The sequence below is a fragment of the Sphaeramia orbicularis genome, chromosome 6 (genome assembly GCF_902148855.1).
Source record: "Sphaeramia orbicularis chromosome 6, fSphaOr1.1, whole genome shotgun sequence".
NCBI lineage: Eukaryota > Metazoa > Chordata > Actinopteri > Kurtiformes > Apogonidae > Sphaeramia > Sphaeramia orbicularis.
The window spans coordinates 35923747-35949510 of NC_043962.1; the positions used below are offsets into that span (position 1 = coordinate 35923747).

General features: G+C 38.8%; 1 protein-coding gene across 1 annotated transcript in view; it reads left to right on the forward strand.

Annotated features, from left to right (window-relative positions):
- Window positions 1-17819, forward strand: part of LOC115420368 (mucin-2-like) — a 34742-nt gene extending 16923 nt beyond the window's left edge. The window contains exons 32-51 of the mRNA XM_030135605.1: window positions 117-292; window positions 1179-6884; window positions 7853-8049; window positions 8615-8786; window positions 8912-9156; window positions 9304-9487; window positions 9574-9772; window positions 9868-10043; window positions 10128-10197; window positions 10333-10451; window positions 10535-10566; window positions 10673-10832; window positions 12766-12867; window positions 12979-13019; window positions 14601-14723; window positions 14901-15002; window positions 15104-15232; window positions 15317-15356; window positions 15867-15990; window positions 16101-17819. Coding sequence (XP_029991465.1) covers window positions 117-292; window positions 1179-6884; window positions 7853-8049; window positions 8615-8786; window positions 8912-9156; window positions 9304-9487; window positions 9574-9772; window positions 9868-10043; window positions 10128-10197; window positions 10333-10451; window positions 10535-10566; window positions 10673-10832; window positions 12766-12867; window positions 12979-13019; window positions 14601-14723; window positions 14901-15002; window positions 15104-15232; window positions 15317-15356; window positions 15867-15990; window positions 16101-16272 — 8269 coding nt within the window. The 3' untranslated portion in view covers window positions 16273-17819. The remainder of the gene's footprint in view (window positions 1-116; window positions 293-1178; window positions 6885-7852; window positions 8050-8614; window positions 8787-8911; window positions 9157-9303; window positions 9488-9573; window positions 9773-9867; window positions 10044-10127; window positions 10198-10332; window positions 10452-10534; window positions 10567-10672; window positions 10833-12765; window positions 12868-12978; window positions 13020-14600; window positions 14724-14900; window positions 15003-15103; window positions 15233-15316; window positions 15357-15866; window positions 15991-16100) is intronic.
- Window positions 17820-25764: the final 7945 nt, after the last annotated feature.

Genomic DNA, 25764 nt, shown 5'->3' on the forward strand with positions numbered 1-25764 from the left:
TACAACGTCAAAAGTCACAGAAGAGACAGCCACAACAGCAGAAACTACAGAAAACCCAACTGTAACAACAGAAGTCACAGAAAAGTGGACCACAACAACACCTGAAGTTGCAACAGGTTCTGTGACTTCAACACCACCACCAACAAGATCCCAAGTTGCAACTACAACAACAAAGACAGTGACAACAGTTCAATGGAGTTCAACATCAAAAGGTTCAACAACTTCTATGACATCTACATTACTTCCATCTACAACAACATCAGGCACAGAAATGCCCACAACAACAACACAAGTGACAGCCAAATCTACAACAATAATAATGCCCACTGAAACCCCATACACACCAACAGAAACCACAGAAAAACGCACTACAACATTAGGAGTCACAGAACAGTCTATTACTACAACAAAAACCACCGGAACACCACGTCAGACATTGTCTACTTCAGCTGTTACTCCCAAAACAGTGACAACAGTCCAACCACGTTCAACATCAACAGGTTCAACAACTTATATGACATCTACATTGCCGCAATCCACAACTACATCAGGCACAGAAAAGCCCACAACAACAACACAAGTCACAGGCAAGTCTACAACAATGATAATACCCACTGAAACCCCATACAGAACAACAGAAACCACAGAACAACCCACTAAAACATCTGGCACAACAACCAGTAACTGCTATGTTTGTGAGTGGTCAGACTGGAATAATAATCATTACCCTGATGATGACGCAGATGGTGGAGAGTATGAATCCCTATCCAACATTGATAATCCAGATCTGAGTGTTTGCAGAAAACCCCTTGAAGTAGAATGTAGATCCAAACAATACAAAGATAAACAATTAAAGGATCTAGGTCAAAATGTAATATGTAGCCCGACAGATGGCCTTATTTGTCATCATAAAGACCAAGGTATACCACCTAGGTGTCATGACTACGAAATACGAGTCAGATGTTGTGTTTACATTTGTGGGACAACCACTACAGAAAAATCCACCATCAAAACGACATACACTGTGGCACCACACCCAACAACAATACCCACTGAAAAACCCAGAACAACTGAAATGCCTCCCACTGTAACTGTGACAACAGTCCAACCACATTCAACATCAACAGGTTCAACAACTTATATGACATCGACATTGCCGCAATCCACAACGACTTCAGGCACAGAAAAGCCCACAACAACAACACAAGTCACAGCCAAGTCGACAACAATGTCACTGCCCACTGAAACCCCACGCATAACAGAAACCACAGAAAAACCCACAACATCAGGAGTCACAGAACAGTCTACCACTACAACAGAAACCACTGGAGCACCAGGCACACCACGTCAGACATTTTCTACTTCAACTATTACTACCAAAGCAGTGACAACAGTCCAACCACATTCAGCATCCACAGGTTCAACAACCTATATGACATCTACATTGCCTCCATCTCCAACTACATCAGTCACAGAAAACCCTACAACAACACAAGTGACAGCCAAGTCTACAACAATAATAATCCCCACTGAAACCCCATACACACCAACAGAAACCACAGAAAAACCCACGACAACATTAAGAGTCACAGAACAATCTACTGCCATAACAAAAACCACTGGAACTCCAGGTACACCACGTCAGACATTTTCTACTTCAACTGTTTCTACCAAAGCAGTGACAACAGTCCAACCACATTCAACATCCACAGGCTCAACAACTTCTATGACATCTACATTGCCTCCATCTACAACTACACCAGGCACAGAAAAGCCAACAACAACACAGGTGAAAGCCAAGTCTACAACAACAATAATCCCCACTGAAACCCCATACACACCAACAGAAACCACAGAAAAGCCCACAACAACAACACAAGTTACAGCCAAGTCTACAACAATAATAATCCCCACCGAAACCCCATACACACCAACAGAAACCACAGAAAAAACAACTACAGCAACACAAGTCACAGAACTTTCTTTTACAACAAGGAAACCCACTGAAACAACAACAGCAGAAGTCACAGAAAAGTCGACCACAACAACACCTGAAGTTGTAACAGGTAGTGCAACTTCAACAACACCACCAAGACCCCAAGTGAAAACTACAACAAAGGCAGTAACAACAGTTCAATGGAGTTCAACATCAAGAGGTTCAACAACTTCTATGACATCTACATTGTATCCATCGACAGCGACATCAGGCACAGAAAAGCCCACAACATCAACACAAGTCACAGCCAAGTCAACAACAATGTCACTGCCCACTGAAACCCCACACATAACAACAGAAACCACAGAAAAGGCCGCAACAACAGCAGAAGTTACAGAGACGTTGACCACAAGAACAGAAACCACAAAAATACCCACAACAACATCAGGAGTCACAGAACAGTCTACCACTACAACAAAAACCACTGGAACACCAGGCACACCACGTCAGACATTTTCTACTTCAACTGTTACGACCAAAGCAGTGACAACAGTCCAACCACGTTCAACATCCATAGGTTCAACAACCTATATGACATCTACATTGCCTCCATCTCCAACTACATCAGGCACAGAAAAGCCCACAACAACACAAGTGACAGCCAAGTCTACAACAATAATAATGCCCACTGAAACCCCATACACACCAACAGAAACCACAGAAAAACCCACTACAACATCAAGAATCACAGAACAGTCTACCACCACGACAAAAACCACTAGAACACCAGGCACACCACGTCAGACATTTTCTACTTCAACTGTTTCTACTAAAGCAGTGACAACAGTCCAACCACGTTCAACATCCACAGGTTCAACAACTTCTATGACATCTACATTGCCTACATCTCCAACTACATCAGACACAGAAAAGCCCACAACAACACAAGTGACAGCCAAGTCTACAACAATAATAATCCCCACCGAAACCCCATACACACCAACAGAAACCACAGAAAAGCCCACTACAACGTCAAGAGTCACAGAACAGTCTACGGTCTCAACAAAAACCACTGGAACACCAGGCACACCACGTCAGACATTTTCTACTTCAACTGTTACTACCAAAGCAGTGACAACAGTCCAACCACATTCAACATCCACAAGTTCAACAGCCTATATGACATCTACATTGCCTCCATCTCCAACTACATCAGGCACAGAAATGCCCACAACATCAACACAAGTCACAGCCAAGTCCACAACAATGTCACTGCCCACTGAAACCCCATACATAACAACAGGAACCACAGAAAAGCCCACAACAACAGCAGAAGTTACAGAGACATTGACCACAAGAACAGAAACCACAGAAATACCCACAACAACATCAGGAGTCACAGAACAGTCTACCACTACAACAGAAACCACTGGACCACCAGGTACACCACGCCAGACATTTTCTACTTCAACTGTTTCTACCAAAGCAGTGACAACAGTCCAACCACGTTCAACATCCACAGGTTCAACAATCTATATAACATCTACATTGCCTCCATCTCCAACTACACCAGGCACAGAAAAGCCCAAAACAACACAAGTGACAGCCAAGTCTACAACAATAATAATCCCCACCGAAACCCCATACACACCAACAGAAACCACAGAAAAAACAACTACAACAACACAAGTCACAGAACTTTCTTCTACAACAAGGAAACCCACTGAAACAACAACAGCAGAAGTCACAGAAAAGTCAACCACAACAACACCTGAAGTTGCAACAGGTAGTGCGACGTCAACAATACCACCAAGACCCCAAGTGAAAACTACAACAAAGGCAGTAACAACAGTTCAATGGAGTTCAACATCAAGAGGTTCAACAACTTCTATGGCATCTACATTGTATCCATCGACTACTACATCAGACACAGAAAAGCCTACAACATCAACACAAGTCACAGCCAAGTCCACAACAATGTCACTGCCCACTGAAACCCCATACATAACAACAGGAACCACAGAAAAGCTCACAACAACAGCAGAAGTTACAGAGACGTTGACCACAAGAACAGAAACCACAGAAATACCCACAACAACATCAGGAGTCACAGAACAGTCTACCACTACAACAAAAACCACTGGAACACCAGGTACACCACGTCAGACATTTTCTACTTCAGCTGTTACTACCAAAGCAGTGACAACAGTCCAACTACGTTCAACATCCACAGGTTCAACAATCTATATAACATCTACATTGCCTCCATCTCCAACTACATCAGGCAGAGAAAAGTCCACAACAACACAAGTGACAGCCAAGTCTACAACAATAATAATGCCCACTGAAACCCCATACACACCAACAGAAACCACAGAAAAGCCCACTACAACATCAGGAGTCACAGAACAGTCTACCGTCACAACAAAAACCACTGGAACACCAAGCACACCACGTCAGACATTATCTACTTCAGCTGTTACTACCAAAGCAGTGACAACAGTCCAACCACATTCAACATCCACAAATTCAACAACCTATATGACATCTACATTGCCTCCATCTCCAACTACATCAGGCACAGAAATGCCCACAACATCAACACAAGTCACAGCCAAGTCCACAACAATGTCACTGCCCACTGAAACCCCACACATAGCAACAGAAACCACAGAAAAGCCCACAACAACAGCACAAGTTACAGAGACATTGACCACAAGAACAGAAACCACAGAAATACCCACAACAACATCAGGAGTCACAGAACAGTCTACCACTACAGCAAAAACCACTGGAACACCAGGTACACCACGCCAGACATTATCTACTTCAACTGTTACTACCAAAGCAGTGACAACAGTCCAACCACATTCAACATCCACAGGTTCAACAACCTATATGACATCTACATTGCCTCCATCTTCAACTACACCAGGCACAGAAAAGCCCACAACAACACAAGTTACAGCCAAGCCTACAACAATAATAATCCGCACTGAAACCCCATACACACCAATAGAAACCACAGAAAACCCAACTACAACAACACAAGTCACAGAACTTTCCTCTACAACAAGGAAACCCACTGAAACAACAACAGCAGAAGTCACAGAAAAGTCAACCACAACAACTCCTGAAGCTGCAACAGGTAGTGCAACTTCAGCAACAGCACCAAGACCCCAAGTGAAAACTACAACAAAGGCAGTAACAACAGTTCAATGGAGTTCAACATCAAGAAGTTCAACAACTTCTGTGACATCTGCATTGTATCCATCAACAACAACATCAGGCACAGAAAAGCCCACAACATCAACACAAGTCACAGCCAAGTCCACAACAATGTCACTGCCCACTGAAACCCCATACATAACAACAGGAACCACAGAAAAGCTCACAACAGCAGAAGTTACAGAGACATTGACCACAAGAACAGAAACCACAGAAATACCCACAACAACATCAGGAGTCACAGAACAGTCCACCACTACAACAAAAACCACTGGAACACCAGGTACACCACGTCAGACATTTTCTACTTCAGCTGTTACTACCAAAGCAGTGACAACAGTCCAACTACGTTCAACATCCACAGGTTCAACAATCTATATAACATCTACATTGCCTCCATCTCCAACTACATCAGGCAGAGAAAAGCCCACAACAACACAAGTGACAGCCAAGTCTACAACAATAATAATGCCCACTGAAACCCCATATATACCAACAGAAGCCACAGAAAAGCCCACAACAACACAAGTGACAGCCAAGTCTACAACAATAATAATCCCCACCGAAACCCCTTACACACCAACAGAAACCACAGAAAAGCCCACTACAATGTCAAGAGTCACAGAACAGTCTACCACTACAACAAAAACCACTGGAACACCAAGCACACCACGTCAGACATTATCTACTTCAACTGTTACTACCAAAGCAGTGACAACAGTCCAACCACATTCAACATCTACAGGTTCAACAACCTATATGACCTCTACATTGCCTCCATCTCCAACTACACCAGGTACAGAAAAGCCCACAACAACACAAGTTACAGCCAAGTCTACAACAATAATAATCCCCACCGAAACCCCATACACACCAGTAGAAACCACTGAAAAACCAACTATAACAACACAAGTCACAGAACTTTCTTCTACAACAAGGAAACCCACTGAAACAACAACAGCAGAAGTCACAGAAAAGTCAACCACAACAACACCTGAAGTTGCAACAGGTAGTGCGACTTCAACAACAGCACCAAGACCCCAAGTGAAAACTACAACAAAGGCAGTAACAACAGTTCAATGGAGTTCAACATCAAGAGGTTCAACAACTTCTATGACATCTACATTGTATCCATCAACAACAACATCAGGCACAGAAAAGCCCACAACATCAACACAAGTCACAGCCAAGTCCACAACAATGTCACTGCCCACTGAAACCCCACACATAGCAACAGAAACCACAGAAAAGCCCACAACAACAGCAGAAGTTACAGAGACGTTGACCACAAGAACAGAAACCACAGAAATACCCACAACAACATCAGGAGTCACAGAACAGTCCACCACTACAACAAAAACCACTGGAACACCAGGTACACCACGTCAGACATTTTCTACTTCAACTGTTTCTACAAAAGCAGTGACAACAGTCCAACCACGTTCAACATCCACAGGTTCAACAACCTTTATGACATCTACATTGCCTCCATCTCCAACTACACCAGGCACAGAAAAGCCCACAATAACACAAGTTACAGCCAAGTCTACAACAACAATAATCCCCACCGAAACTCCATACATACCAACAGAAACCACAGAAAATCCCATTATAACTGTTCCTCTCTCTACAACATTGCTGTCTACAACTATTCAATCTTCCACACCACTCAAGACAACATCATGCTTCTGCACCTTCATGGATAACGTTTTCTCTGCTGGTAAGACAAGTCCTTATTCAGTAATGTTTTTTAGTCGTTTTTTTAAGGAAAAAACTTCCTCTCAATTATGATTCAGTGCTAAAGTTAGACTTGTATTGTGTTCACTGATCCACTCTGCTTTGGTACCCTTGAACTAAACTAAATCACAGGTCTAGATTTTATAAGATGGTTTCAAACTCTATGTCTAATATTTGTTTTTGCATCTCTTCACAAATGGTTCCCTTCTGTTGCTTTTTTTTTCTTCCATCAGATTGTTTTCTATTAATTCCTTTTAGGCTCTAACTTGTAGACATAAGGAAGTTTTGCTAAGCCTCTTTTGCACCTCTTTGCACCAACTATTCCATACCTCCCAACTGCAAAAACCTTTTTGTGGCATTTTGACTTTTATGTTGTTTTTATTTTTTATTTTTTCAACTTTACACTCAGGTGTTCCTTCTACAAATGTGAAACGTTAAAGAATTTTTTTTTTTTTCACGATTGATCCTATCTTTTTCATGTCACATTAATGTTAGTTTGATCTTCATGGACATCCCTCCACCAACCCAAACTCCTCCTTTTGTTCAATTCTGTATCAGTTTTTTTCTGATTTAATTATTTTAATATCCATTGATGAAAATTCATTACCCTAGCTCCATGTCCATTATCAATACCTGATCAGTTTACTGGCATCCCTCTGACTCAACTAATGTATAATATGTTCTTGAGATGGTGAAAAGGATTTTGCTTCTTTGACACTATAGATGCACCTCCTACTGGATGACCATGACATATTTCCAGTAGATTTATAGTAGACAGATTTGTAACCTAGTGGCACTGTGGTAAAAAAAAAAAAAAAAGAATACAAAGATCTCACCCAGAAAAATATTTTTAACATACTGATCACAGATCTTGATTTTGTGTATTTGCAATTGCTCATCCCCCTTTTCTTCCCTCATCATTGATCTAAATGCCCTTTTACTCTTGTACAGGTACTTTGATGTACAATAAGACGGATGGAGCTGGCTGGTGTTACACTGCATACTGCAATTCGACATGTGGTGTTGAGAAGTTTGGTCAACCATGTCATATTACAACTCCACCAACTCCTGTAACAACTACAATAAGCTCTCGCACACCTACAGTGAAGCCTCCCCCAGACTGTTCATATCTCAATCCACCGAGAAAGGTACTTGAATTTATCAATAGAAAGACAGCAAAAAGAACAGATCTTTGTAAAATTTAAACTTTATTATGTACTGATTTCAGCCTATATTTAAACTGTTGAGGGTTTTTGTAAAGTAGCTTGATTTCCCAGGTAGCTATTCATTCACAGATATGTTTCATTCAATAACAGGAACAGTATCAATTGTTATTGTTAATATTCAGGTGATCAAGAAAGTATAATCAGAGCAACATGCAACTATAGATTCATCAAAATGCTTTCAGTACCTCTGTATTGTTTTGACAGCTTGTTGATTTTCACACTTCTCCGTAGATTGTTTATAAAAATGTAGTGTATACATATAATTTGTGACCCAGAAATAACTATACCACCAATGTTTTATTCTTTATATTCTATCTATTCTTTGTAATGTTGAAAAAACCTAGAATTTGCATCCCCCAGTTATACATTCGGTTGCACCCTTGGACACCCTGCTACTTATTGAGTGATCAAAAAATGCTGAAAGAATTCTGTGTGCTTGTGCATTGTGATTTATAGTGAACAGTAATTTTTATTTTCAAATTTACAGAATGGTGAGACTTGGAGGTCAAATAAATGCACTACTGAAACGTGTGACAGTGGTAAAGTGATTTCAGAACATGTGACCTGTGAAGAAGTGACCAAACCTATATGTGATAATGGCTATGAACCATTGAAGGTTTACGATGCATCAGGTTGCTGTTTTAACTATGAGTGCAGATGTAAGTGTGAATGAAAGCCATATTTCAAAATTTTACATTTAAGCAACATCAAAATACTGCTTTATATGTGTTTTATGTTATTTTTTCTTGGTTTAACACTCATTATTATCATCAAATGTCTGCAGGTGTATGTGCTGGATGGGGAGATCCGCATTATGTGACATTTGATGGTCAATATTACAGCTTTCAGAAAAACTGCACATATGTCCTGGTTAAAGAGATTATTCATCGATATGACTTTAAGATCTTGATTGACAGTGAAAACTGTGATGCCTCTGAAACTGTGACCTGTGCACGTGCATTCATTGTTCACTACAAAAACTACAACATTGTTCTCACACAGGAAAGAAACTCAAAAACTGTCAATATGGTAAATGTCACTGCAACATACCATCCTAACTTAATTTATTCTACTTACATCCATTGATTAGTAACACTGTAATGTACTGCACAATTTAATAAAATGCCACAGCCTTTTTTTCTTACAAAGCTTCTCCCTAACATTTCATTTGTTCAGGTTTCCGTCAACGATAAGCAGGTACACCCAACCTACTCCAATGATGACTTCATCATCACAAGCACATCAATAGAGCTGCTTTTGAGAATCCCAGCTATTGAAGCAGTTGTGACATTCAAAGGGCTTTTATTTAGCATTGAACTACCATTTTCCCTTTTCCACAACAACACAGAAGGACAGTGTGGTAGGTTGATGTATTAAATAGGTTTGGATTTCCCACAGTGGTAACAATTTTGTCATAACTTTTATTTTAATGTTTGTTTCCACAAGGTACCTGTGACAATAACATTGAGAATGACTGCAGATTACCAAATGGACAGATTCATCCTTCTTGCCCTGACATGGCACATGAGTGGAAGGTTACAGATAAGAAGAAGCCATATTGTGAGAAGCCACCACCAACACCACCACAACCAAGACCTACACCACAACCCTGCAATCCTGATATTTGTGAAATTTTAATCAGCAAGTAAGACTTTATATTGGAATGAAGACCATCTACAGTTAGCTCATTCTGCAGAGTCAGTCATGTAACAGTTTGCTTTGTTTGATTTGCACATTAAGGGTGTTTGAAGAATGTCACAGAGTCATCAACCCAAAACCATTTTACGCCGCTTGTAAATTTGATGTCTGTGAAACAAATGCCACCATGGGTTGCTCCAGTTTAGAGATGTATGCCACATTGTGTGCTGAATCATCTGTGTGTGTGCCCTGGAGGAACGCTACACATGGACAGTGTGGTAAGAGGGGTTTGTTTTAATGAAAACAAACCATATTTTACACTAATATTACTTTTTGCATCATTCTATCTTACTTTTTTGCAGAGTACAACTGTCCAAAACATCAAGTCTACAAACCTTGTGGGCCAACAGTTATACCAACTTGCAATGCAAGGTAATCTTGAAATTAATGTAAGCAATAACCCTGTATATTTAGTCAGCAGTACTAAGTATCTGCATAGTTTTTTCATATACTTTGTAATTTTAAGCATGAAAATGTTTTGTACCAACTGTTTGCTTTTATTCATAGATACAATGAGAAGTACACACATTGTGAGGGACCAGGGTGTAACTTATTCACGGAAGGATGTTTCTGCCCAGAGGGTTTGACACTGTTCAATTCACACTCAGACATCTGTGTCTCCTCATGTAAGAACAGAAGAACATGTTTTGTGCAAAATTGAATTATTGTAAATTGTTTTTAATATATATTGAATGTTCTGTCACTTAAGGTTGCACTGGACCTGATGGCTTTCCTAAAGAGGTACATTCTACAATATACAGAGCATTTTTTTAAATTTATTTTTTTTTTATTTTCACTGTGAATTAGTGGTTGTTCTCATATTCATTGAGTTTCATCACCAAAACAGACTTGGCAGAGTGGCTGTGAGCAGTGTGTTTGTGACAAGGACACACTAGACGTTCAGTGTACACCTGTTACCTGTCCAACTCTAAAACCTATAACCTGTGACAAGGAGGGTGAGGTGTTGGTGAACCGAACAGTGGACTGTTGTCAGAAAATGACATGTGGTGAGTTAGCACACCAAGATCTGCTGACATTATGTTTTGTGAAAGTCCTTTTGGCTGCAACATGATTAGAGAAAGGTAATAATTCATAAGTCGTTTTAAGAAGGAACTTGTCTTGAGAATAGTAAGTAAAGAGTTTTATCATGGTTAAAAGAAGCACTTAAATTTTGACCTGAAATTACTGATATATATATATATATATATATATATATATATATATATATATATATATATATATATATATATATATATATATATATATATGTGTGTGTGTGTGTGTGTGTGTGTGTGTGTGTGTGTGTGTGTGTGTGTGTATGTATGTATATGTATATATATATATATATATATATATATATATATATACACACACACACACACATACACACACAGGGTGGGGAAGCAATCTCAGCAGGCACTACGTCAATTGTTTTGAAACCAAACATATATTGATGTCATAATCATACCTAACACTATTATCCATACCTTTTCAGAAACTTTTGCCCATATGAGTAATCAGGAAAGCAAACGTCAAAGAGTGTGTGATTTGCTGAATGCACTCGTCACACCAAAGGAGATTTCAAAAATAGTTGGAGTGTCCATAAAGACTGTTTATAATGTAAAGAAGAGAATGACTATGAGCAAAACTATTACAAGAAAGTTTGGAAGATACTGTTAAAGAAGAATGGGAGAAGTTGTCACCCGAATATTTGAGGAACACTTGCGCAAGTTTCAGGAAGCGTGTGAAGGCAGTTATTGAGAAAGAAGGAGGACACATAGAATAAAAACATTTTCTATTATGTAAATTTTCTTGTGGCAAATACATTTTCATGACTTTCAATAAACTAATTGGTCATACACTGTCTTTCAATCCCTGCCTCAAAATATTGTAAATTTTGCTTCCCCACCCTGTATATGTGTGGATACGTAAATTAAAATCTATGTAGAAGTGAGGCTATATTATTTTCTGAGCTCCAAACAAAAACAGACTCAAGTACAGTTTTTACCCACAAGCAGTTAAATGTACCTGACTGAATACCACCACCACCACCCCCCCACCCAGGCTAATGGACAATGCAATACTAACCCTACCTCAGTGCAATAATAGCAACCCATACACCTTAGTTTTAATTTTACCTTGTATTCATCCTATATTACCTGTATATATCTTCATATGTTGTACATATTTCTTATCTGTAGTATAAAGTTAGCTTTTGTATATTTTAGTAGTATTTAGTAGTATTTAGCATTTGTATATTTAATATTTTATTCTATGTAGTTTTTGTATTTTGCTAATATTTTTCAGTATTTTGTGTGATATTTTTATATAGTTTTTTGCACTTACAGTGTTTGCGACTTACCAGAAACTGAACTGCCAAACAGATTTTCATTGTTCCTTTAACAATAAGATAAGATAAGATAAGATAAGATAAGATAAGATAAGATAAGATAAGATAAGCCTTTATTAGTCCCACCAGGAGAAATTCCATGTTGGGATACGGTTTATTGCACAGTTTATTGCACATTATTATTATTTGAAGCAGTTTCTGTTGTGGAGCCTGAAAGCTGCAGGAAGGAAAGGCCTGTGATACCTCTCCTTCACACACTTTGGGTGTATCATCCTGTCACTAATGGAGCTCCTTAGTACACTGAGTGTGTGTTGGAGGGGGTGAGGTCTTTGTCCATCATGGAGGACAGCTTGGTTGTCAACCTCCTCTCCCCCACCTCCTCCACAGGTTCCAGAGGGCATCCCAGGACAGACCTGGCCTTCTTAATCAGTGACAATAAACAATGACAATAAAGATCTATTCTATTCTATTCTATTACAGCAACAGGTATTATATATCAAGTAAATCGCTATTTTCAAGCTGTGCCTGCTATCATTTTCTTTCTGTATGAAGTTTAACCGACCTGAATATGTTTCCCATCCATCCAACAGAATGTGATACAAAACGTTGTCGGCCACCACCGGACTGCAAACTGGGATTTCAGCCGGAGAAAGATGTCTCAAATGACATTTGCTGCCCAGTTCACCGCTGTGGTAAATTCTATGTATTTCAGTACTATATATCACTGGTATTACTGTGTCAAAGAGCTACACATATGAGCCGTAAAGGGATTCATAGGTAATGATTACTTTCTTTCTCTCTAGTGCCAAAAGATGTGTGTGTGTTCAATGGCATCGAGTACAAGGTAAGCAGTAATTTCCTGTATGTGGTGTATTACAAGCCAATTTAATATAGAGTGGGTTGTACCCACTTGTTGCATTGTGAATTACATCACATTTGCTCTTGCTTTGTGGTCAGGACAGCTGATGTATTTTTCTGCATAAATGATATACTAGTGCAACCACACCCATAAAATGTAATTTGACCTCATTTGCATTTTTAGTTTCTAGTCTTTCTGGCATTTGTCTGCCTTTCAGTTTCATTGAGGGTTGAGAGAGATGTGCACATAAAAAAACTCTCCATAATACACAAAGAAACTTTCATGAATTTTGTTTCTTTAGCTTCTCTATTATGTCGCATCTGCATAATTAAAGGAAGGTCTAGCTATTAATATGACTCAGGTAGGTATGTTTAACGAATGTGTAAAGCTTAAAATAACATTATGTGACACTGAATGGATCTGGGATTTCACTGAAACTTTAGTACTGATGTTCCATTCAGAAATTACAACTGGCTGTGTGTCACGACATCTCCAAACTCCAAAAGAAATGCAGACATAGCAACTTCAGCCCTGAAAAGTACAGTGTGATTGGTCATTAATGTTGTGTGTCCTTGAGCTGTCACACTCACATTCCAGGTTAATTAGGTGAAGTGTTTGTATTGGAACAACTGATCTTCATCCACCCTTTTTTTGAGCTAAAACTCTTGTGTTAAGCCCCAAATCAAGCTTATCTCACCAATATCTGACTGAAGGTTTTTGTACTTGATATCATTTGTGCTAGACATTAATTAATTTCACCAACAATTATCATTCAAATCTCACCTCTGCACTCCACAAAAAGAGAGAGACACTTTCTGCAGATATTAATTTCACCAGTGGGATTGTGTGTAGCAGTGCAGGTTGGCTTTTTAAGAATTAAACATTTGGTGTATTTGCATAGAAAGCATCTGATTTAAATCACACACACACCACAGTATTTCCTAGGCAGTGCAGTTTGCATTCTTTGTGTATGTAAATGTTTTGAGAATTACTGCTACATTATCATCTTAATTGCGTTGTTTTGCAGCTATAAAAATTCTGCAATCCTCTTTGTTGATCTGCTTTTTAGTTTGTTTACTGTAACTCTGGTCCTTTTCAGATTATTCTTCACATAATTCAGAGTTCTTAAATAGCATTGTAACCTCCTAAGACCCAGCTATGGGTTTTCTGTCAAAGTTTGTGGATAAGAGTTTCACAGCTGTATATAAAAAAACCTGTCCACTGCAGAGGAAATTCCATAAAAAAAAAAATGCATCTGAAAAAAATTGTTGCATCATGATGTTTCCAATATAGGCAATTATTTAATTAAAAAAAAAAAAACTTGTACTTTCCTGACATTTCCTGGGTCTCAGGAGGTTAATTTTAAAAACTGTCAATAGATAATTACAAAATAGTTTCTTAATATTTCAATATTCCTAAATTCCAGTCTTTTACAGTATTTGATATTTGAATCATTGAACCGGGTTGCTTTTTTATTCTGTTGCCATATATACCATTAACATGAAAATAAATTTTATTTCCAATGAAACTGGGAGGGGATTTCATTCATTGTTTTCTATTTTATAGACAGGAATGGACTTCTTCAAAAATCCATGTGAAGCATGCAGCTGTACTGGAATTCAAGATCCCATCACCATGCTGAAAAAGATTGAGTGTCACAAGACAATGTGCACAATACGTTGTGCAGAGGTAGTTCTTAAAATATTTAAAGCGTCACATTTTAAAATTGTGTTAAATATATATTTTCCTGGTGGTTTGTAATGCCTCTAAAAATGTATAAATCTAAATTTAAATCTACTATTAAATAAAAAAAGTCATCTCACACATGAATGGCTACACACCATTTCTTCTGTTTTGGTCAAATAGGGCCACGTCTATGAGGACAAACCTGGAGAGTGTTGTGGATCATGTAAAAAGATAAGCTGTGTTTTGTCACCTCCTGGATTGATTTCTCCTGTTATTATTAAGGTAAATTCACTGTAATGCAATCACTGCCTGCTACCGACCTTCAACTGTTATTAGATTTTTATATGTTAACAGTCAATTTACTTCTCCCTCCTGTTTGACAGCCTTCTGAGTCTTGGTCACCACCAAATGACAACTGTACCAGGTATGACTGTCAAAAAGAGGAGGACGACTTCACCATTTCTGTCAGCCGAATAAAGTGTCCTGAGTTTGACCCAGACAACTGCGTCCCTGTGAGTACATTCAAGCATTGAAAAGCGCAATATTTCTAATATTTTTGTAGCAAAAAACTGTGCAACGTGTTGTCTGTGTTACAGGGAAGTGAACAAAGTGACATGAATGGTTGTTGCAAAACATGTGAGTAATACTGAAAAGTAATATTCCTCAGTTATGTTTCAATCGAACAGTTACACAAAAGAATGCCACTTTTTTTAATTAATGTCATGCATTATGGTAAAGAGTTACTTTCCTTACACACAATGCAACATTTGTTACGTTACTTTTGTTTTTTCTTGTTTCTTTTTCATTTCAGTAATTCAATTTTAAAAAATTATTGAATTGTTGATAATTAATTAATTTATTAATTAAGATACATTTATAAATTCATCTTCATGTTTTTACAGCATTATATTTTATATATCATGATTTATGGACAAATATCTTTGATCATACACAATCTATATTGGTTTAAGTGATAAATAAAACAGCTTAATCAGAATTCATTTGAAATTGTTAAAAGTGTCACAACACATTTGTATTCATCCAATTTTACAAACTGTAACATCTTCACAAATAAACAGTTTTGTGTTCAAATGTAAAATGTAATTTTTGCAGTCAGGTGTAAATATGTCCACATCTTATTGCCAGGTACTCCTCGACACGACTGTTTAGTGAAAAAGAAAACCACCTTCCTGAAGATAAAGAACTGCGAGTCAGTTGAGCCAGTGGAACTCACTTCCTGTGAGGGATCATGTGGAACTTCTTCATCCATGTGAGACTGATGCTTCAGACTGATTCACATGTTTAGTTTTTCAGTACATTTTTCTGTAAAGAAAAAACTTTATATTAACTCATCTTGTCTGAAACTGTCTTTACTTACAGGTACTCAGCAGAGAGCAACAGTGTGATGCATTCATGCTCATGTTGTCAAGAAATGGCGACCAGTAAGAAGGAGGTGGAGATGAGGTGCACTGACGGCAGCACGATACAGCAAACCTACATTTCAATTGACAAGTGTGGTTGTGAGGTCGCTAAATGTAAAGAGAGCACATGAGATTAATTCAAGGATTCACCTGACTGAAGGAAAACCTGACCGATATGGCTTTAAACTTCTTTTTGGAAAATCTAGTTTCTTCTGTAAGAGAATCAAGACTCAGTATGTGAAGATGCATTTTGTTGGTTAGCCTTCCAAATACAAGTAGAAACAGGATTAAAAAGTAAAAGTCGTCTTTGTTAAAACTATGAACTGTATATGTGCAAAATAATGACAAAAAGCGACACTTGCAAGGGTGTCTAAAAGGTATAACAATGTCTAGAGAAACATATAAATAATATATCACAACATAGTGGTCGTATTTTGAGTGTTTGTGAAGCATAACATGTATCCAGAGAAAACACTGATCTAAATTTTGTGATTTAGGAAATTTTGACGTTCATTAAAAATGCAAATTTTATTCATTTGAATTAATTCCAGTCCTAATTCAATGAATGCATCACCTTAAAGTTTCAATCTTAAAATATCCAAAAGTACTTAAAATAATATACTATGAGAGTTTAGAGTGTTAAAAAAAAAAATTGGTGTTATGCCAAACATATCACTGTAATACAGATCTGTACTAAGTAATCAGTCAGTGTCAGCCATTGAGGACATAGCTTTTGTAATGTTTTTATTAATGTGAATGGACAAATATTAAACTTAAAACACTACTAACTAAATGTAACTTTGACTAAAGGTGTCCATGCACTGTTTAAAGAAGCAATGCTCAAAGTGGAAGAAAAGAAAGGATAAAAATAGAAGGAAAATGAGAATCAGTGTTGCTGTTGCTTTGAAGGAATAAAATTTGATACTGACCTTATGTTTGTCCTACTTCTACACTAATTAGTAATATAATAATACATAATAAGGTGTGCTAGTTACAGTAACAATGACTGTGAGCACTCTAACTTTGTTCAGACATATAGTATAGCGCAACCATTGACAGCACAAATCATATATTACAAATAAAATCGAAATGGAAGTGATTTATTGTTTTACTGTGGCCGTTGTAATGTTTCTGTCTAAAAACTGAGCAAATTGATCTGTGATGTAAACTACTGGCTGTAAGACACCAGTGTTACTTTACCAGCTATTTGAGTTTTTGGTTTGACAGTGAAAACAGCATGATTCAGTATCGCAAATGTAAAGTAATATTCTTCAAAACAGTGAATGACAGGCATAGCATAAATCTGGTACCAGCTGTGGTTGCTTCCTGGAACACAAATGCTTCCTGCTGTTAAAAGTTTAGAGTTAAAGTTTGGAGTGAATTTTTCAATCTTAAAAATACAAGTGATTCTTTTAAAATATTAAGGTTACATGTGATTGGGTTATTATTATTGTATGAGTTGCCACCCACCCACCCTCAGGCCTCAGAGGTCCACAATGTGCAACACATATTGATGTCCTGGTGTCTCTGTAATCATTTTTGATTGTGGTTCTTTTTTTTTTTTTTTTTAAACACAAATAATGTGGTGTTTTCAGTCGTAGTGGGTATTTCACTTCCTTTCTTGTTCATGTAAAGGGCACATTAAAAAAATCAATAAAATCTATAATATACATATTCATATGGATTTTGAATTGTATTCAATCACTGGAAAGCTATTATTTCTAAGAAAACATCCAATATTAGTGCCTCATTCAAACTTAAAGATTATTTTATGGAATTATGTCACCGCATAACTGGAAGTGTTTATTGTCTGCAGGTTCACTGTTAACACTCAGTGAAATGGAGCAGGTAAAAGACGTAATTAGCCTGTAATTGTAGTTCACAGACCATAGGAGTTATTTTGCACATTCACAAACAGCCTCTCAGGTGTGAACTCCATGAGTAAACATGGCTTTCCAGTCCCATTTTTCTGTGTGGAGTTTACATGTTCTCCCCATGTCTATAGGTTCTCTGGGTTCTCTGATGTCCTCCCATCATCCAAAGACATGAACCATAACGGGTTAATTGGTTAAATCTGATTTATCCATAGTATAAAATATGTCAGCCCTGTGAACTGGATGTCCTGGATGTTCACCACCTTCAGCTGTCAGTAGCTGCGAGAGGCTCCAGCACTTCCACGACCCTCTTAAGGATTAAATAGTTTCAGAAAATGAATGAATGATTGATTTATAGTTTGTTGCTACTTGGTGACATTATCTCTCATTTATCAATAACGAACACCATGTTTGATGATAAAGGTGTTCATAAGTGCACATGGTGCTAGGACTGTGTGAACAGAATTGTGGGCACACTTGGTCAGAACGCCAGCCGATGAGAGCATAGCGTCACAGAACGCCAGCCAATCAGAGCAGAGCGTATAACAACATCAGCCAATGAGAGCGCAGCGTCACAGAATGCCAGCCAATCAGAGCAGAGCGTATAACAACGTCAGCCAATGAGAGCGCAGCGTCACAGAACGCCAGCCAATCAGAGTAGAGCATCACACAACATCAGCAAATGAGAGCGCAGCGTCATGGAACACCAGCCAATGAGAGCGCAGCATCATGGAACACAAGCCAATGAGAGCACAGCGTCACAGAATGCCAGCATATCAGAGTGGAGCGTCACAGAACGCCAGCCAATGAGAGCGTAACGTCACAGAACGTCAGTCAAGGAGAGTGGAGCATCACAGAACGTCGGCCAGTGAGAGCGCACTGTCACACAACGCCAGCCAATGAGAAGCAGCATCACATAACGCCAGCCAATAAGAGCGTAGCATCACAGAACACCAGCCAATGAGAGCGGAGCATCACAGAACGTCAGCCAATGAGAGCGCAGCACCACAGAACATCAACCAATCAGAGCGTAGCGTCACAGAATGTCAGCCAATGAGAGTGCGTCACGGAACACCAGCCAGTGAGAGCACAGCGTCATGGAACGTCAGCCAATGAGAGCACAGCGTCACAGAACGCCAGCCAATGAGAGCCCAGCATCACAGAACATCAACCAATCAGAGCGTAGCGCACAGAATGTCAGCCAATGAGAGCGCAGCGTCACAGAACACCAGCCAATGAGAGCACAGCGTCACAGAACAGCAGCCAATGAGAGCATAGTGTCACTGAACATCAGCCAATGAGAACGCAGCGTCACAGAATGTCAGCCAATGAGAACGTAGACTCACAGAACATCAGCCAATGAGAGCGCAGCATCACAGACGGTCAGCCAATGAGAGCACAGTGTCACAGAACATCAGCCAACGAGAGCATAGGGTCACACAACCTGAGAGCCTGATCCTTAGTTTTTCTCTTTCCTGTTGTGCTTTTACACAGTTATAGCAAATATTTTTTTGTAATAAATAACTTATATATACAAATGCAATGTAGAATTAAAGCTGCAAGCAGCATTGGGCGGGACCTCGCACCGGGCGATCCGCCTCCCGTGCGATCCACCTCCCCCACGATCCGCCTCCCGTGACCGTCGACACCTCAGCTCCACTCACACCTCTCTGTCCCCATACCAGTTCCCACCCTTTAGTGTCTGTCCTCCTTACATCTGCACAGAACACCAGCGACCCTCTGCTGAAACCATCACCTTTAACTGAGACTTTGATTTTGGAAACCCTACTGTGTGTATGTGCATTTGTTTTGTATGTGAGAGAAAGAATCCGTTTGAAAAATGAATTGAAATTGTATGAATAATTGAGCATAAAAGTGATGATTTGTCACATTTAAGGCTATTATTTTGGAAAAACCGTATTGTGTGAGCATGTGTGTCTGTGAGAAAGAGTACTTTTGAATGAAGAAACATTGTACAAACAGTTGAGCATTTGGTCATAAAAATGAAAAGAAGTTATGTAATAGACAATATGTATTATTTTTAATAGGGGTTTTATTTTGAAAAAATGTACTCCGTGTAATTTGTAATGTGTGCAAAACGTCCGATATTCACAATATAATGCAGCAAAACCTGTTTTAAAATAAAATAAAATTTAAAAAAAATTTAAAAAAATTTAGAATGCCTGAGATTTGAACCAGGGTCCTTCTACTCAATAGGCAGCTACATGAACCACTGCACTACAGAGAAACACTTTAAAGTGTGCACCAGGAAGAGTTTTATAGGAACTTTGTCATTGTGAAAAGTGAAACTAAACATAGTCTTCAAAAAAATCGCAATTATTCCATAACCGTAGGTCGTATCTGAAAAATTCTTTCACTTTTGGATTCTGCAGACTTGTGGGAATTTAATGAGGTATAACTTTTGTGTCAAAAGCCTGAAATGAATAAGCAGTAATTGCAGAAACGTAGAGTAACTTTCAAAGGCCGATTGCCAACTTCCTGTTGGAGTTAGCTCATGAGTGTCAGTGTATGATTTGTCGGCTCAATCAGACCAACATTTTGGCATTTGTTTCATGTTTCTGTGACATTCCTACTGGCCGCTAGAGCAAATTTTGTGTGTTTTTTAGTACATAGGTGGCGCTACAGAGTCCATTTTGGCACCCAAGGGGTTAATTTTGATATTGTATGAAAGTGTTCACCAGCCATAACATACATGGCAAATTTGGTGAGTTTTGGAGCATGTTAAGGGGGTCAAATGGCGGTCTAAAGAGGAAAAAGTATGAAAATAAACAAATTGTTATAAATCAATAACTGTACGTTGTATCTAAAAAAATTTTGCATGTGAGCATTGCGCTGAGTCCCATGAACACATAGAGATGTCACATGTGGGGAAAAAATCCAAAGTGAAAAATGAGTTCCAAACATCGCAACTTTGCAGGCTTCTAAAAAAAAAACTAAGACAGTTATGGAAAAAGTGCAAAGTAGCTTTTTTGAGGAGGGTTCACTCTATGTTTTGGTGCTATTTAGAATACGACAAACGGTGTCATCGGAGTTAGTTTTAAAAATTTTATTTTGAAAGGCATATTGCAAACTTCCTGTTGGAGGTAGCTCATAGGTGTCAGCGCGTGATTTGTTGGGCTCGATTGAACGAACATTTTGGCGTTGGTTTCGTGTGTCTACGACATTCCTACTGGAAGTTTGCAATTTGAGCATTTTAGTTTGAAAGGCAAATTCTGAACTTCCTGTTGGAGTTAGGTCATGAGTGTCAGTGCGTGATTTGTCGGGCTCGATGAGATGAAAATTTTGGCGTTGGTTTCATGTTTCTACGACATTCCTACTGGGCGCTAGGGCCGATTTTGTGTATGTAGGGGGCGCTAGAGAGGTCATTTTTGCACCTATGGGGTTAATTTTTTCATTGTATCAAATTTTCTGCCAGACCTGATGTGTGTGCCAAATTTGGTGAGTTTTTGAGCATGTTTAGGGGGTCAAAATCCAGGTCAAAGTGGCGTCGGGAAAATAATAATATCTAAGCAAATGAACAACAATAGGGCCTTGCTTGCAGGCAAGGCCTCTCACTGTGTGAGACGGCCTTACCTTTCGGCTCGGTCCCTAACAACATCACTTTCATCCAAATACATGCAGTACATTATCAGACAGCACACAGTCCAAACCAGGGGTACACAGGGGTAACCTGGTCCCCGTGGGCGGGACCCAATCAAAATTACAAACGTCCTGTCCCCTCCCCCTCCTGAGATGAGACGGTCAGCTAGCTGTCAATCAAACTTCAGCGCTTGTTTTCTGTCTGTCATTGGAGAGGGGCGGGGCCTAGGAGGAGCAGGAAGAGCCAGATGCCAGGCAAGTAGAGAGGGCTTACACCTGCAACAATGTGGACTGAGGATAGTAAGGAGTTATTTTCACCAACAGGGAGACACGGACTGCTGTTTGACTAATGTGGAAGACAAGTGTGTGTGTCTGATCTGTGGCGCGTGCCTGGCAGTCGGTAAAAGATGCAACGTGGAGTGGAATTTCACCAAAGTTTAAAGCAACTGTTCTGGAGAGTCTCCGGTGGGTTCAGCGTCCGTAAAGAGAAGGTAAAAGAGCTGCAAACTAAAGTCCAAAAACAACAGTCCATGTTCACTAAACTGACAAAGGCCAGCGCTTCCACAGAGGCATCAGTAAAGTGGTTCACATCCTGGACCAGCACAAACATATGTACGCTATCTGCGCATGCGCTCAGACAGCTGGAGTCGGACCTGAACAGGTGCGTTTGACTCCAGTGTGACAGGGGGATGGTGGATTTATGTACACAAAGTTCTGTTTTTAATTGATGTGTTTTGACAGAATATGTGAATTTAAAAAAGGTCAAATCCTTCAGAAATACAGCAGCACGTTGGTGAAGTTTTATTGTGTGAGTGACAATGTTCCTTTTCACAATTTCAAAGTATTAAAAATGCACATACAGGTGTGTATTATTTGTTTTTAATAATTCTATAAAAATATGCAGGATTGTTCCATTTCATAGTATTTGACATAGTATTAAAATATTTAGGAATACAGGATGCAAATGCTTGTGTCTGTTTTTTTCTCCTTTTGATTTTCTTAATAAAAATAAAATAATAGTTTCATATTAACACTTTTTAAGTATTTCAAATGTTAAAACAAAGAAATATAAATAAATAAAATAATAAATGAAGAACACAATGTTACAAATGTATTATACAAATTACACATGTATGTATGAAAATTAGCTATGTCAATAAATGTTGCTAAATTAGAGTGGCCCTCTGGCAAATTCATTATGTAAAAGTAGCTCACAGGAGAGAAAATGTTGATGACCCCTGGTCCAAACAGTGTCTGTTCTGACATATGCTGAAGATTAAAACGTGCTGTGGATTAATTTAGATTAATCATGATTAAATTCCATTCATTAATACTCTATATTAATCGTGTTTCATTTTGCATGAGCAAACAGTCTCAAGAATGAAGAGAATATATATGTGTGCTTAACGTGTTTGTCGCAAGGTAGGCGATGCGTTAGCTGAAGTACTAGCAGAATCCCCGACTAATGTATGCTTCACGTTAATGTGGTATTTAAAGCTGGAAGTGCTTCAGTGAAAAGAAGACTCCTTCCTGCAGAGTGTGTTTAATACTTTGTCGGTTGACTGTTCAGTCTTGGCTTTTTTTTTTTTTACTCATATTTCCACCCAGAGGGCCAACATGCTGTTTAGCATCTTCCATCTTTATGGGTTGGTTCTGCTACCTGTCACTACCGGATCAACTGCCCATTTGCACATGCGCGACGCTAACTCTACCTGGACAGACTGCATGTGTTGGCAGAGACAGAGTCATTTTGCACTGGAGATGGGTTAATTGTGTTAAAATTTTTAATCAGATTAATCATAATGATGGATTAATCCATGTTAATGCATTCATTTTCACAGCCCTAATTTAAATATAGGAAAGCACACAATAACACATCTTTTTTTTATGCAGGTATGGAGAGGCATTGTGAATGAAAAGCGGGTACCGTGAACCTTTGAGGATCTCGAAGGGCTGCCATGCATCCTTATCCTGACAGGACAAGACCCAATGGGAGACACATTGCCCAGGTATACGTCCCTACCTGCCCCTGCAGCAAGTGTAGCCGTTGGTCAGGTAAGGTTTTTGTGGAAAGTGCATGTCTAATGTCTCCAGAGGTGCTGTTGACTTGTCTTTTGTTGATTGGCCCAGTGTTGTTTTTCCACATATACCTTCACCCAGTTTGTCTAGTCTTCTCTAAAGGACAGGTCTAGCTTCATTTTGTCATGTACCTTCAGTCCTGTGTCATGTATCATGGTGTCAGCATCAGTAAACTGTCTTAGACCCAGTGCAGCCAGTAATTTGATCAGTTGATCAGATCAGTGTGCTTGTAAACTCTAACAGATAGATAGATCAGTGTTCTAATCCTTCACTTACAAACTGTACTTAGTTTAAAAGACACTGTACGAACTCAAGATCTGTAAGCTACGAGGATGCAATGTATATTACAATCAGTAAACCATTTAACTACATCTCCTCCAACCTGATCAGGGCTGTACACTTACTTTTTTAGGTGGTAGCGCTGGTGCTAGCAATGTAAAAATTTTAGTAGCACAAAGAAAAATTTAGCTGCACACACAGTTGGACAGTTAATTAATGTGTTTATTGGCTAAATTAATTTGATACTGATCAGAAATTCTAACAATATTGAACAACAATTAAACTGATTCTTTAACCTTTATTTTTCCTCCACCTTAACACAACAGGATGAATTTAAACATTTTTAAATTTGAAAAATCAACAGTACTATATTTTCAATATGCATCAGTGAACAGTCTGTGCTGGTCTGAATTAGATATGGCTTATTGACAAGAAACAATTCTAATCAGTCCCATAATTCAAAATAGATTTTACTCAACAAAAATGTATAAAGTTCTGTTTGACTAAACAATATGCTTCACTGTGCTGGAAAACTTTGGGGCTGTTTGAAGGTTTGACAGTGAGGTGGAGAGACGCACATTGCTCGCAAATTCAATCAGACAGATGCCGCCTGGGGTGTAGATAAAGGGGGGTAAACAAGACAAATTCATGGGGCCCAGCATTTGTGGGGGGCTCATACAGCAGTGGAGGGGGTCCAGTGGATACAGGCTAGAAGTTGTGAAAATTTCATGTAAGATCTGCTGTATAAGAGATGCACAGAAGTCAGGAGTCGGATGTTGAAAGTATGTTAAGTTTCAGTTTTCGTTTTCACGCTAGCGTAAGTGGCATCATGTATGGACACCCCCCCACACACACACACCCCCACATACACTGACATCGTTGTTGTGACATACTGAGGTAGAAACTACAGAAAAATACAGTTGCGTACTTCTACTCTGATACATTTTTAATGCACAATATCGTTACTCTTGACAAAAAATTAATTATTGGAAATTTGGTGTTTTCACCACTGAGATTCCTGGTGACTGCAACAAAGTCAGGAAGCTGATTTGTCATTGGGTCTAATCATATAATGAACAAGTGCAAACAATTGTCCACACTCAACCTGTGGGTGATGTGTTGATGTGAGCACCAGCGTAATATTCTAAATTCTGACTGCCTTTGGTTGTTATTAACATTTACTTTTACTTTTGCTTTCATTACTTGAATACATTTAATTGTAGTTTACTTGATATACGTAAGTACAATAAATACTAGATACTTACAGACTTTAACTTGAGTAGGATTTCAGTTGGTGACTTGAACTTCTACCAAAGTATTTTTTTGGTTGAGTCCCTGTACTTCTACTCAAGTGTGACTTTCCAGTACTTTATACAACACTGGGAAAGAAGTCTTGTTCCTGAGGAACTTAAACGTGACAATAGATTTGACTGAACTGTCTTTCACCACAGGGTATTAACATTTAAAGCTGCGTATGACTTTCGTCACCAATTTTCATCAGATCTGTAAAACCTGAGACATAGCCTAAGTATCACAAATCCATAAGTCTTGGTGTGGTTACGCACCTGAGTCTCTTCCCTCACGGTGAACAATTTCAAAGTGTACTCCAAAATAAACCATTTGTGATACTTGGGCTGTGACTCAGGTTTTACAGATTTGATGAAAAATTGGTGACGAAAGTCACTTTGCACTTTGCACTTTAAACTTGATTGAGTCATTTATAAAGCGCCTGAAGACCTTCTTGTTTAGACAGGCTTTTAGTTTGGGGTGGGAGTGGGGGGCTTAACACCA